This window comes from Setaria italica, chromosome IV (genome assembly GCF_000263155.2).
Source record: "Setaria italica strain Yugu1 chromosome IV, Setaria_italica_v2.0, whole genome shotgun sequence".
Taxonomy (NCBI): domain Eukaryota; kingdom Viridiplantae; phylum Streptophyta; class Magnoliopsida; order Poales; family Poaceae; genus Setaria; species Setaria italica.
Window position 1 is genome coordinate 20,476,127 of NC_028453.1, and position 12,042 is coordinate 20,488,168.

At 46.9% G+C, this 12,042-nt stretch overlaps 1 protein-coding gene across 1 annotated transcript; it reads right to left on the reverse strand.

The window, feature by feature from the left end:
- Positions 1-220: 220 nt before the first annotated feature.
- Positions 221-3,121, reverse strand: LOC101781601 (ribonuclease 3-like protein 3). Its single transcript, XM_004965355.3, has 3 exons — positions 2,357-3,121; positions 1,009-1,155; positions 221-866 (listed from the first exon to the last, which is right to left on the reverse strand). The coding sequence occupies exons 1-3, from the start codon at positions 2,810-2,812 to the stop codon at positions 528-530; spliced, it is 942 nt and encodes a 313-aa protein (XP_004965412.1). The 5' UTR covers positions 2,813-3,121; the 3' UTR covers positions 221-527.
- Positions 3,122-12,042: the final 8,921 nt, after the last annotated feature.

A 12,042-nucleotide genomic window follows, 5' to 3' on the forward strand; every position in this document is an offset into this window, starting at 1 on the left:
CTCTTAGAGCCAAATTTTGAGCTAAAACAGTTACGAATACCCATGCCAGCACATCCGATTCAAACATCCCTCCATGCGACACAAGCATTCTCCCTTCGTCCCAAATTACAATTCGTTTTGACTTTTCTAGATACATTACTTTTGTTATGTATCTAGACATGAGTATATATCTAGGTGCATATAAAAACTATATACCTAGAAAAGATAAAATGAATGGTAATTTGGGACGGAGGGAGTAATATTTATTGAGACTTCCTGATGCGCTTAGGCTTGAGATCAAATCGATTTCCTGGTGACCACATTGAATATTGATAATTACATAGAAACGTAGAAATATAATGTAGATGGACCACCAAGTGTTTCTATGCTTCACCATTTCCCTTGGAGTTGTAGAAATCTGTGAAGCACTTAAAAGGGGTGCCAAGCAACCATTGGCTTCTTGTGAATTTCTGTAACTCTTAGAATGGTGAAGCATAGAAGCACCTGTCAGAATAGGCCATTCATTGCACCTATGATGCATCAGTATTTCACTGACATTTAAGTGTCCCAGCTATGTCTAATTCTTCAAATGGCTCAGAAACATCCGCTGATGCTGATTCACTTTCGGTTTGTCCCATTGTCTCCTTTAGCTTATCCAAAGCAGCCTTCGCAGCACGGTTCTGAGCTATATCCTTCTTCTGAGCATAAGTCGCACTTCCAACCAACTCACCATCAATCAACACCTCAACCTTCAAATTTTTATCCCATTCATCTTTCACGATTTTCACTCCTCGACGAGTCTTTTGGCAAAACTCAAAAAGCTCGCTTACGGGGTGCTTGCCTAATGTCTCTAAGCTAATTAGTGGATCAGCCAAATTTCGGAAGACCTACATGAGCAACTTAAATTTTACAATGCCAGTACTAACAGCAGAGTGCTGAATCAAATGTACTCCCTCCGTTCCAAATTGTAGGTTGTCTTGGAACGGAGGGAGTAGCAATTAAGGTGTCTCAATTTAGAGAGTAACATACCCGCCAAACTTCCTCTTGATCAAAGTTGGAGTCGAAGTATATAGCACCAATTAGAGATTCCACAATATCTGACAGAACTTTAGGAGGATCCAATAGTCCATTTGAGTGAACCGGATACTTGCACATTTCTTCTATAAAAACATGAATCTGTAAATGCCAGAACATGAAGGGCATCACATAAATTATATGGCACTTAAGTATTTCAAAACAGAAGTCAATAAGGTAAAACATAAAAATGATCTAGACAATCTGCCAGATTACATATTGTCCAATGTGAGTAAAAAATATTATTCAATTAATTTCTAATTCAGAAAACCTACTTAAGTAATACCTAAGATTAAAATGCAAACCTAAGATGTTTGTTGCATTTAAAATATAGTGTTTAGCACTCACTCCAGTCATAAACAACTTGATGAGCCCGTCAAAGAAAAGGTAATTTGCTAGATGAGATTCTAAACTCTATTTCTTTAATGGAGAAGACTAGAACCAACAGCTAGTATATTCCTAATTAGGACAAGCAACACACTGGAACAATTGTTACTGATTACGAATAATGGACATTGTCATAAAAACAGAAAGCTATATTTGTCCCAGAAATGACGGATTTCAATTCTTAAACATAACAATGACAAGCAGAACACTTTAAGCTTTCACTTGCACGTGCTGAACAAAACACAAATGGCTTCTCCACCTCCGTGTTCAATGACAGACTTGTGCTTTGCTGATGTCCCAACTACGAAGGCCATTCAGTCAGAATGTAAATAGGTTAATGACCATGGCTTGCAGACTGCAGAGTGCAGCCACAACTAAAATTTTCCACTCGACCACTCCATTTGTCCAACTGCAATCCCTTTCCTAATGGGGAAGCTAATTTACTTGTACGGATGTTCATGGCTTAACAAGTTCTTAATTAAAAACATGCTAAGTCCAGACGGATTGACAAAAATAAACTAAACAGAGAAAAAGTGGAACAAAAAAGATTCTCCTGCTTCAGCAGAACGGAGTAGCAGGAGATTATACCCAGGGCCCAGACGCCCAGACAAAAAGAACAGCGCATGCCATTGTGCAATTCGTCATCTGAACTGCACCTAGGAGAATCCGAATCCACGGGAATATACTACAAGTGTGATCCTGACCACCAAAGCCACAATCCGTGATGCATTCCTTAAGTCTAGCATGAATACTATCAAGAATCAGGACGCAAAGGAACAAAATTGATTCTCTCCAAGAACGTACAAGGGGCCGGGCTGATCTTTGGTTATCGCTTTCCAGGAGCGATGCACGAACTGACGAACATCTATCTCAAGGCAACGCCACCACGCCGGAAGCGGAGAATAAAAGGTTGTACCTGCCCTTCGAGTTGCGGCGCCTTGTGGCGGAGGAAGCGGTGGAGCCCACGCACAACGGCCACGCGCGCGAGCTTCTCCGTGTCGACGTTGGCGGCGCGTAGCCTGGTGAGCGGTCCGGGCGGGAGGGTGCGGTAGGTGCGGAAGACCTCCCGCGACATGAGGCAGGTGAGGACGCCGTCGCCGAGGTACTCGAGGCGCTCATAGGTGTCGCCGGGGCGGTACGGGTAGTAGAAGGAGCCGTGCGTGAGCGCGAGCTCGACGAGTGACTTGTCGGCGAAGTCGTAGTCCAGGACAGCCTCGACGGCCGCCACGTCCTCGGCGGTCATCGGCGGGACGAACCCGGGCGGCGCGTCCTTGCCGTGCTGCTCCCGTTGCTCCCTCGGCACGTGCGGCGCCATCGACGGCGGCTCCTCCTCGTCCTCGGTGCTGCAGGGAGTCGGCGGCGCTGTGGCCATGGATCGATCGGTCCGGATAGGGGCTCTATTATGATGGAGGAGTACCGAGTACGAGCACGTCAGGCGGGGCGGCGGCGGCACACGGGTTTGGTTTGGGAGGTCGGTCGCGGACTCGTGGTGAGGTGGGAAACCGAAGGCGAAAGGGGGAGGCAGGGCCGCTGAGGCAACACGGGGTCAGGGGAGCCAGTAAACGCAGCGACGGGCTGGGGCAGTGGTGCAGAGGAGGTTTTAATAACTGTGGCCGGCCGGCCGGCCGGCGTGGTGTGGGAAGGGCCTCGGTTGCTTGGCGTGCGCGGAAGCCACGGCTTTTGGAGCATGTTTCACCGAGGGGAGGGCATTGGGATCGGAGTTGGATCGGGGGCGTGAGCGGACGAGAGCCGGAGCTGGATCACGCATTGACGCGCGCACGGGGCCCGGGGTCGCTTCCCTGAGTAATCAAAGGGCTCCTGGCACCGGCTGGGGCAGCACACACGGACTACTCTAGTAAACAAGTAGCAGGTTGGTTGGAAGCGTGCGTCGTAATGAATCGTGCGGACAAAACGTTCTACTAACCTCCATTTCTGCCTTTTTTTTACTGTAGCAATTTGACCGTGTGCACCCTTAAAAATTTCACATTATTAAATTTATCATGAAATATACTATACAAATATTGTGTACCTTCAAATAATTGTAACAGTTTTCAAGAAAAAACACACGGTCAAATTTGCTACAGTAAAAAAAGCAGTGACAAGTAAACAGAAACGGAGGTCAGTATCCAACCTCCTCGGTTCTCCCAACTCAGGAGTAACTTCTTTCCATAGTTGCATATATCTCGCGCTAGGCTACAAAAGATCTCTGCTGGCGGGTAAAAAGAGTCTGTGCTGGTGGGCCGAGCACCCACTTGCAACCTTGAATCAGCACAAATGACGTCTATGCTGGCGGGCGACGTTAGCCATCTGCCAGCACAGATGCTTTCTACGCTAGCGGGTGCTACCACCGCTAGGAATATGTATTTTTCCATCCAATATATTATTTCCCGTGAGTTATTTATAATTTCTATTTCTCGTCGGTTGTTAGTTCGTGAGTTATTTATAATTTCTATTTTCCGCCCGTTGTTAGCCTTCAAATTGAAATATGTATCTCCAACCACATAACAACAAATTTTAATAATAAATAATTCACATTATTCAAAACTGCATCATACATAATATATAATTCACATTATTCAACAAACTTGAAATATGTATCTCCAACCACAAAACAACAAATTTTAATAATAAATAATTCACATTATTCAAAACTGCATCATACATAATATATAATTCACATTATTGAACAAACTTGGATAATAAATAATTCACATAATTTAACATTTTGAATAGAGCTATTCTTTGCCACGCTAATATTAAAACTACTACACCCATCGACGAAGATCTTTGCATTTGTCCACCATCAACACTCCATCTTTATCAATGATGCTCCATCCTCATGACAAATCTCGCGTTGGATGAACGTCACCATGTCCCAACAAATGTTGTCGATGTGTTTGTCTTCGAGCGCCGCATCGTGAATATCAATCCTAGGCATTTGTAGGTATACAGTAAATGAAGATTAGGATGTATTACCATTAGGAAGTTAGCACATGGCAGTGTATAAGAGACTTGTATCTTCGGGGTTTGTCTGGTACCTCCCATTATTTCTGAGGAACTCGCACACGTAATATCTGCATGGCGCAGTACCGGGAGGTTACTTGTGGCACTGCAATCAAATAGAAAAATGATGAGATTAAAAAAACTTTGCGAATCTATGATATATTATTTTCATAGCTTTCTTTCTTTTTGGATCATGGTCCCCTCCTTTTAGTATGTAAAGCTTGTACGCACTTTGAGGATATAACGATAAGAGTTAGTAATACAATTTAGGTGCATAGAATGTTAACATACAGTTAAGTACTACCAAAGAATGTCTTACTTTTGTATAATTCATAATTCATATGAATTCCTTGGAACTATTTTTTCTAAATCTGGCTGAGTCGAGGACCACTGCTTCTTCTAGCTTGGGTAAAATAATGATGCAAATAATTTATATTATAGACGGCATTAAATAGCACAAAGTATATATATAGTAATTAAAACTAGCTAGCTTACTGAAAATTGTAAGGAGCAATGATACGATCCTTGTCAGCCTTTTTCCTTATTACTCTTGCAATGTATACGGACACTTTGTGCATTTCATCTCTATGGACTTTTGATTTTATAGCATTTTTCTTTGTTTGTGTCCGTGCTGCTTCCATTTGTGTCGGGCATACACCCCAGGTCCACGAGTAGGCCTTGGACAGCCTACCAAGGGACGTACTCGGATAAGATCAGAACAAGGATGGGCGTATCCTACTCGGACTAGTCATGTATATTTATGGAAAACTACTCGGGCCATTACCGGGTAGAACTCTGTAATAGTACCCGACTAGGACTCAGACTTGTAACCCTACCCTCCCATGTATATAAGTCCGGGCAGGGACCCCCCTCAAACAGACCTGAACATCCAAGATCAATACAAACCAACACACAGGACGTAGGGTGTTACGCGATCTAGCGGCCCGAACCTGTCTAAATCGTGTTCCTTGCGTCACCATTGATTCCTTGATTCTCGACGACCCTTACCGCATAAAAGACCACCAAGGGTACCCCCTAGGTGGTTGCCGGTCTAAAACACCGACAGCTGGCACGCTAGGTAGGGGAACTCGTCGAGTTTCTCAGCGCGAACTCAATGGCAAAGGTCATCATCAGGCCTGTTTTCTTCATCGAAGCCGGCGCCACCTTCATTTTCGGATCCTGGCTTTGCGTCGCCGAAGGCTCGGGATCGTTCCGGCGCCAGATCGTCGACGTTCAGGAGAAGAAACCAGAAAATCTGATCAGAAAAAACCAAGATTTCAAAGTCGACGAGTTCGAGTTCGACTACGCGTCGGATTCGACTTCGCCTCGGACTACTCCAACCCTCCGCTCAGGGGTCGGGCGCACCCGACCCCAGGACTTAGGGTCGGGCGAGGCGGAGTTCCACCCTCAAGGGGTTGGGCGCATCCGACCTTGGGACTCAGGGTCGGGCGAGGCGGAGTTTCACACACAAAGGGTCGGGCTCAGCTGACCCCAAGACTCAAGGTCGGACTCGGCTCAGGTTCGTCAATCTTAGCCGGTATCCAAGTCGGTTTCGACTTCAAAACGGTTCCCGCACGGACTCCGCAACGCAACCAAAGTCTACCAAGGTTTTCTTGCTCGAACCCGATCCGAACTCGGGCATGACGAAGACGTCGACTCCGACTCGTCCTATTCACCAAAGATACCATTATCTGGTCCAGCCCAAGGATTGGTAATAACTTCAACATCACAAGGCAGATTCGTCTACTGGCCGGGATTGCGACCACCTCTTCTCGACCGTGACTACGACTCGCGCCTCGTCGCCCATATAGACAACCTACCATATCAAGAAGGCATTCCACTCACTTCCAACCACGAGGAAAGTTACACAGAGATTGCAACATCAAGCTCCGGAAGCTACTACCCGGATAGGGAGATACTTGTTATTACTCAGAATAACAACCCGGGTACTAGCCAGAATAGAACCCCAGGCGATTAGCACAAATCGACAACATCTCTGAGGACGAGTCTACAGCTGACGCCCCCACGGTGAAACCTCTGAGTAGCGCAACCAAAGAAGAGCGCGCAATGCTACTCGAGCCGAGCGACGACAGTTGATGGTTACAAATATTCCCATTACAAATCTTGAAAGGGCTTTCAACGCAGTCCAGGCTCAGGAGCACAATACTCCACTCGCGGCTATCGCCTCAATTAACCTTTTAACAACACTGATGCCTCAGGATAAGGATAACGCAGCCACAGCTCAACTCGTGCAGCGCGGCAACGGACTGATCGCATAACTCGCGGAGCAAGCTTACAAGCTACTCAACAAAGAATCACCAATCCCGTCTGTTCCTCGTATCACAGCACATCAAGAAGGTAGCAGAGGAGCTGCAGACAATAACACCGCCCCACGAAACGATAACGCAGTCAACCAACCTCGGCAACACAGCCAAGGTCCAAGCAAGCATAAGGCCCCTGCTCGACATAAGGATGTTGGTGAGGTCAGCTGCACCAACTCAGTTAAAAGCATCCGCCCTACTCGGAAGAACCACGAAATGTCCAATTTCAGTGATTTGCGAGAAATTTTTAATAGTCGGCGCGAACGGGAAGTCGACAGCTACAACCATTTTCCTACTTTCACAAACCGGATAATGAAAAAAAAATTACCCGATAAGTTCAAGCCAATCGGAATCACCTAGTACGATGGCAAGCAAGACCCAATTCAGTGGCTACGATGTTACTCGCTAGCCGTCCAAGCAGCCGGGGGCAATAATGACACCAAAGTTATCCATTTCCCCATATGCATGGAACCCGCACCTCTGACTTGGCTTGAGTCACTCAAACCCAAGTCCATTGACTCTTGGGCAGACTTGACAAAGGCTTTCACCAACAACTTCGCCAACTCCATGGCTAGACCAGGCAACAAGATTGACTTAAGGCAAATTAAGCAAAAAGAAGGCGAAACCCTACGCAACTATCTGCGACGGTTCTTCGAAAAGAAGGCTACCATAGTTGACATCTCCGAAACAGACATCATTGAGTGCTTCCAGAATGGACTCTATGATCGACGAATATACCAAGACTTCGGTCGCCGACGACCAGCTGATGTCAAAGAACTCAAGGTCATGGTGCAATAGTGGGCGGATGAAGAAAACAAAGAGCGAGAGCGGTTCGGCTCCCACCGTAACCGCGCACGCGACAACAACCACAACAATGACCCAGATAGAACTCAGCATAACGATGCTCGGAACACCTATTCGAGAAACCACAATCGCAAAAGGAAGCCCGACAACACTGTTGCCGCCATGACCAACTCCCGGAAAAAGGGGCACCGCATAAACGATGAAGGGCCAACCTTCACTGAGCTACTCAAAAAGCAGTGCCCATGGCATCCAACTAGCAAGCACTCGGCGATAGACTGCTACAGCATGCGCCGAGTCATGCAAGACTTGCCCGCACCACCACCCCCTGAAGAGTACACCAAGAATAAAGATAAGGGTAAGAATAAAGACCGCAACGACGAAGATGAGGAAGGTGACTTCCAAACTGCTTCAAAAACCGTCAACATCATTTTTGGCGGTATCCCAGGCACTGTATCCAAGCGCGCCAACAAACTCGTACTCAGGGAGATCATGGCCATCGAACCAACGGACCTTACACCGTTAAAATGGTCAGAAGTTCCAATTTCTTTCAGCAGAAAAGATCAATGGACAAAATTTTTAGAACCAGGCCATTTTCCACTAGTCCTGGATCCAGTTGTGGCAGGATCAAAGTTAACCAAAGTACTCATCGACGGTGGGAGCGGCCTCAACATTATCTTCGCCAAGACATTAAGGAAGATGTGCCTCGACGTTACTGAAATGCTTACCCCAACGGATTCACCTTTCTACGGCATCGTGCCTGGAAACACGGCCATACCACTAGGACAAGTTGTCCTTCCAGTCACCTTCGGCGCTAAAGAACATTACCGTACCGAGTACATCAGATTCGAAGTTGCGGACTTCGAGACATCTTACCATGCTATACTCAGACGGCCAGCACTCGCCAAGTTCATGGCCATACCGCATTATGTCTACCTGGTACTCAAAATGCCAGGCCCCAAGGGGGAGCTCACGTTATGAGGAGATCTACGATGATCCTATGAATGCGACACTGAAGCCGTGGAAATTGCTGCGACTACTCAATCTCCTAGTCCCATGCAGCAAATCTTCACAGCTTCAAAGAAGCTCCATCCAACCGAACTAGAGATCCCGGAAAGCAAGTCGGGGTCCACAAAAGTGAAACCCACCAGTGAGCAAGACTTCAAATCAGTTGACCTCCAGACGGGTGATCCTTCCAAGACAGCCCTGATCGGAACAGGGCTAGATCCTAAATAGGAATTCGCGCTCGTCAGTTTCCTTCGGGCTAACCATGATATCTTTGCTTGGAAATCGGTTGACATGCCAGGTGTGCCCAAGGAACTGATCGAGCATTCTCTCAATGTCGATCCCAAAGCTACTCCAAAACGGCAATGACTACGCTGGTTCGCTCAGGACAGACGAGAAGCAATCAAAAAAGAATTAGCCAAGCTACTCGCGGCAGGTTTCATCAAAGAAGTCTTCCATCCTGACTGGCTCGCCAATCCTGTGCTTGTTCGTAAGAAAAACAACGAATGGAGAATGTGTGTTGACTACACCGACCTCAACAAACACTGCCCGAAAGATCCTTTCGGGCTACCCTGGATCGATCAGGTGGTTGACTCACCGCTGGGTGCGCTTTGCTATGCTTTCTCGACTGCTACTCTGGCTATCACCAAATAAGCCTCAAAGAAGAAGATCAAGCCAAAACAGCGTTCATCACGCCCTTCGGAGCTTTCTGCTACAAAACAATGTCCTTCGGACTCAAAAATGCAGGAGCAACTTATCAACGGGCCATATAGATGTGCTTCGAAAGGCAGCTTCACTGCAATGTCGAAGCTTATGTCGACGACGTCGTCGTCAAAACAAGAAACCGGGAGGAACTCATTGCTGACTTGGAGGAAACTTTCTCTAGTCTCCGCGCTTTCTGATGGAAACTCAATCCTACTAAGTGCGTCTTTGGAGTACCTTCCGGTAAGTTACTCGGGTTCACCATTAGCCATCGCGGCATTGAGGCCAACCCAGACAAAATATCTGCCATCACAAACATGCAGGCACCAGCCAGCATTAAGGATGTGCTCAACCGGTTCATCTCGAGACTTGGAGAACGGGGACTACCCTTCTTCAAGCTTCTCAAACGCCAGGATAAGTTCAAATGGACGGAAGAGGCAAATGAGGCACTAACACAACTCAAAGAATTTTTGTCAAAGCCTCCTGTACTCACCACTCCCTCTCCAAACGAAGACTTACTCCTATACATCTCCGCTACTACTCATGTTGTCAGCACGGCAATACTAGTCGAACGGTCCGAACCGGGCCACGCTTACAAGGTCCAACGACCTGTCTACTTCATCAGCGAAGTACTCTCGGACTCCAAAACTCGGTATTCACCGATACAAAAGCTCTTATACGCTATTTTGCTCACCTCCCGGAAGCTGCACCATTACTTCCAAGAGCACAACATCACAGTCATCTCCGATTTCCCGCTCGGCGAAATTCTCCACAACAGAGATGCCACGGGTAGAATCTCCAAATGGGCAGTCGAACTCGGAGCTCTCACTTTGAACTTCAAGCCAAGGACAGCCATCAAGTCCCAGGCTTTGGTCGACTTCATAGCCGAGTGGACTGAAAATCAAGTTCCAACACCAGTCGAACGACCAAAACATTGGGTAATGTACTTCGATGGATCCCTCAAACTTGAAGGAGCCGGCGCAGGCGTCTTACTCATCTCCCCCAGGGGAGACCAACTCAAGTACGTGCTGCAAATATTCTGGGAAGCATCTAATAACGAAGCCGAGTACGAAGCACTGCTACACGGCCTTCGCCTCGCAATCTCCCTCGGCATCAAACGACTACTGGTGTACGGCGACTCTCTAGTCGTTATAAACCAGGTCAATGACGAGTGGGACCGGAACAAGGACAACATGGACGCTTATTGCAAAGAAGTTCGTAAACTAGAAAACAAGTTCTTAGGCTTGGAATTTCATCACATCGTTCGTGACAACAACGTTGCCGCCGATGTCTTATCCAAAATGGGCTCAACTCGTGCAGAAGTTCCAGCAGGAATTTTCGTACACGAACTGCGCAAGCCGTCCATACCTGAACAAGTCACACCGCCAGTAGTCCCAGCTGCTGGCGTCTCCCGAGAAATCATGATGATAGAGGTCGACTGGAGGACGCCCTTCATCGACTAGATCAAAGATCACCAGTTACCTTCCGACAAGAATAAAGCTGAGCAAATCTCCCAGCGAGTAAATAATTACGTTCTAGTTGGAGACAAGCTCTACAGGAAAGGTGCATCATCTGGAGTACTCATGAAGTGCGTAACCCGAGAAGATGGCCAAGAAATCCTAGAAGAGATTCACAGAGGAATCTGTGGCAACCACGCCTCTTCGAGGACACTAGTTGGAAAAGCTTTCAGAGCAGGCTTCTACTGGCCGATGGCTTTGGCCAACGCCAAACAACTAGTTCAGAAATTCAAAGGTTGTCAATTCTTCACAAAACAGCAGCATGTACCGGCCTACAAGCTAGTCACAATACCTCCAACATTGCCGTTTGCCTGCTGGGGGCTCAACATGATAGGTCCGTTACCAACTGCGCCAGGAGGATTCAACAGAGTACTCGTGGCAATCGACAAATTCACCAAATGGATCGAGGTCAAACCAGTCACTTGCCCTAAGGCAGACCTGGTCCTCGACTTCTTGGATGAAATCGTACACCGCTATGGTTTTCCAAACAGGATTATCACAGACCTAGGGTCAAACTTCAATAATCACGACTTTTGGGAATATAGCGAGAACAGCGGCATGATACTCGACGCTCTGAAGAAACGACTACATGACGTTGGCAACACCAAAGGTGGTAGATGGCTCAAAGAGTTACCCAATGCCTTGTGGGGCCTACGTACCCAACCATGCAAGACTACGGGGCTATCACCATATTTTCTGGTATATGGCTCGGAAGCCATACTACCCGCTGACATCATGTGGCAATCACCATCCATTGAACAATACGACGAAGAACTTGCAACAGAAACACGGCGAATAGATATAGACAGTCTAGAAGAAACAAGATGCGCAGCACTAGTGCAATCTGCCTGATACCTTGACGGTTTAAGGCGTTACCACGACCGCAATGTCAGGAAAAGATCTTTCAACTCGGGCGATATGGTCCTTAAGCGTATCCAAGACACGTCAGGGTTGCATAAACTCAATTCACCATGCGAAGGTCCTTACATCGTATCAAAGGTTACGTTACTTGGATCTTACAGACTCCAAGAGCTCTCAGGGGAACAAGTGCCAAACTCCTAGAATATAGAACATCTCTGTCGCTATTACCCATAGCAGCACCCGAGTAATTGCTCCAAGGCAATAACTCATAATGACTACTTTGGCCAACTGAGCGACTACCGACTTCAAGATATCTCAGCTTCGACAAGAGCTTTCAGGATCATTGCCCTGGTACAAAATCTCCGTATCAATATTTCCTTACTAAAACAAGG

Bases quoted from the DNA above. Each gene is read 5' to 3' on its own strand.
- LOC101781601 (XM_004965355.3), bottom strand. From the start codon at position 2,812: ATGGCCACAGCGCCGCCGACTCCCTGCAGCACCGAGGACGAGGAGGAG. The intron at 1,156-2,356 runs GTACAACCTTTT...TGGCATTTACAG, and splicing joins CGCCGCAACTCGAAGGGCAG to ATTCATGTTTTTATAGAAGA. The intron at 867-1,008 runs GTATGTTACTCT...TTGCTCATGTAG, and splicing joins ATCAAGAGGAAGTTTGGCGG to GTCTTCCGAAATTTGGCTGA.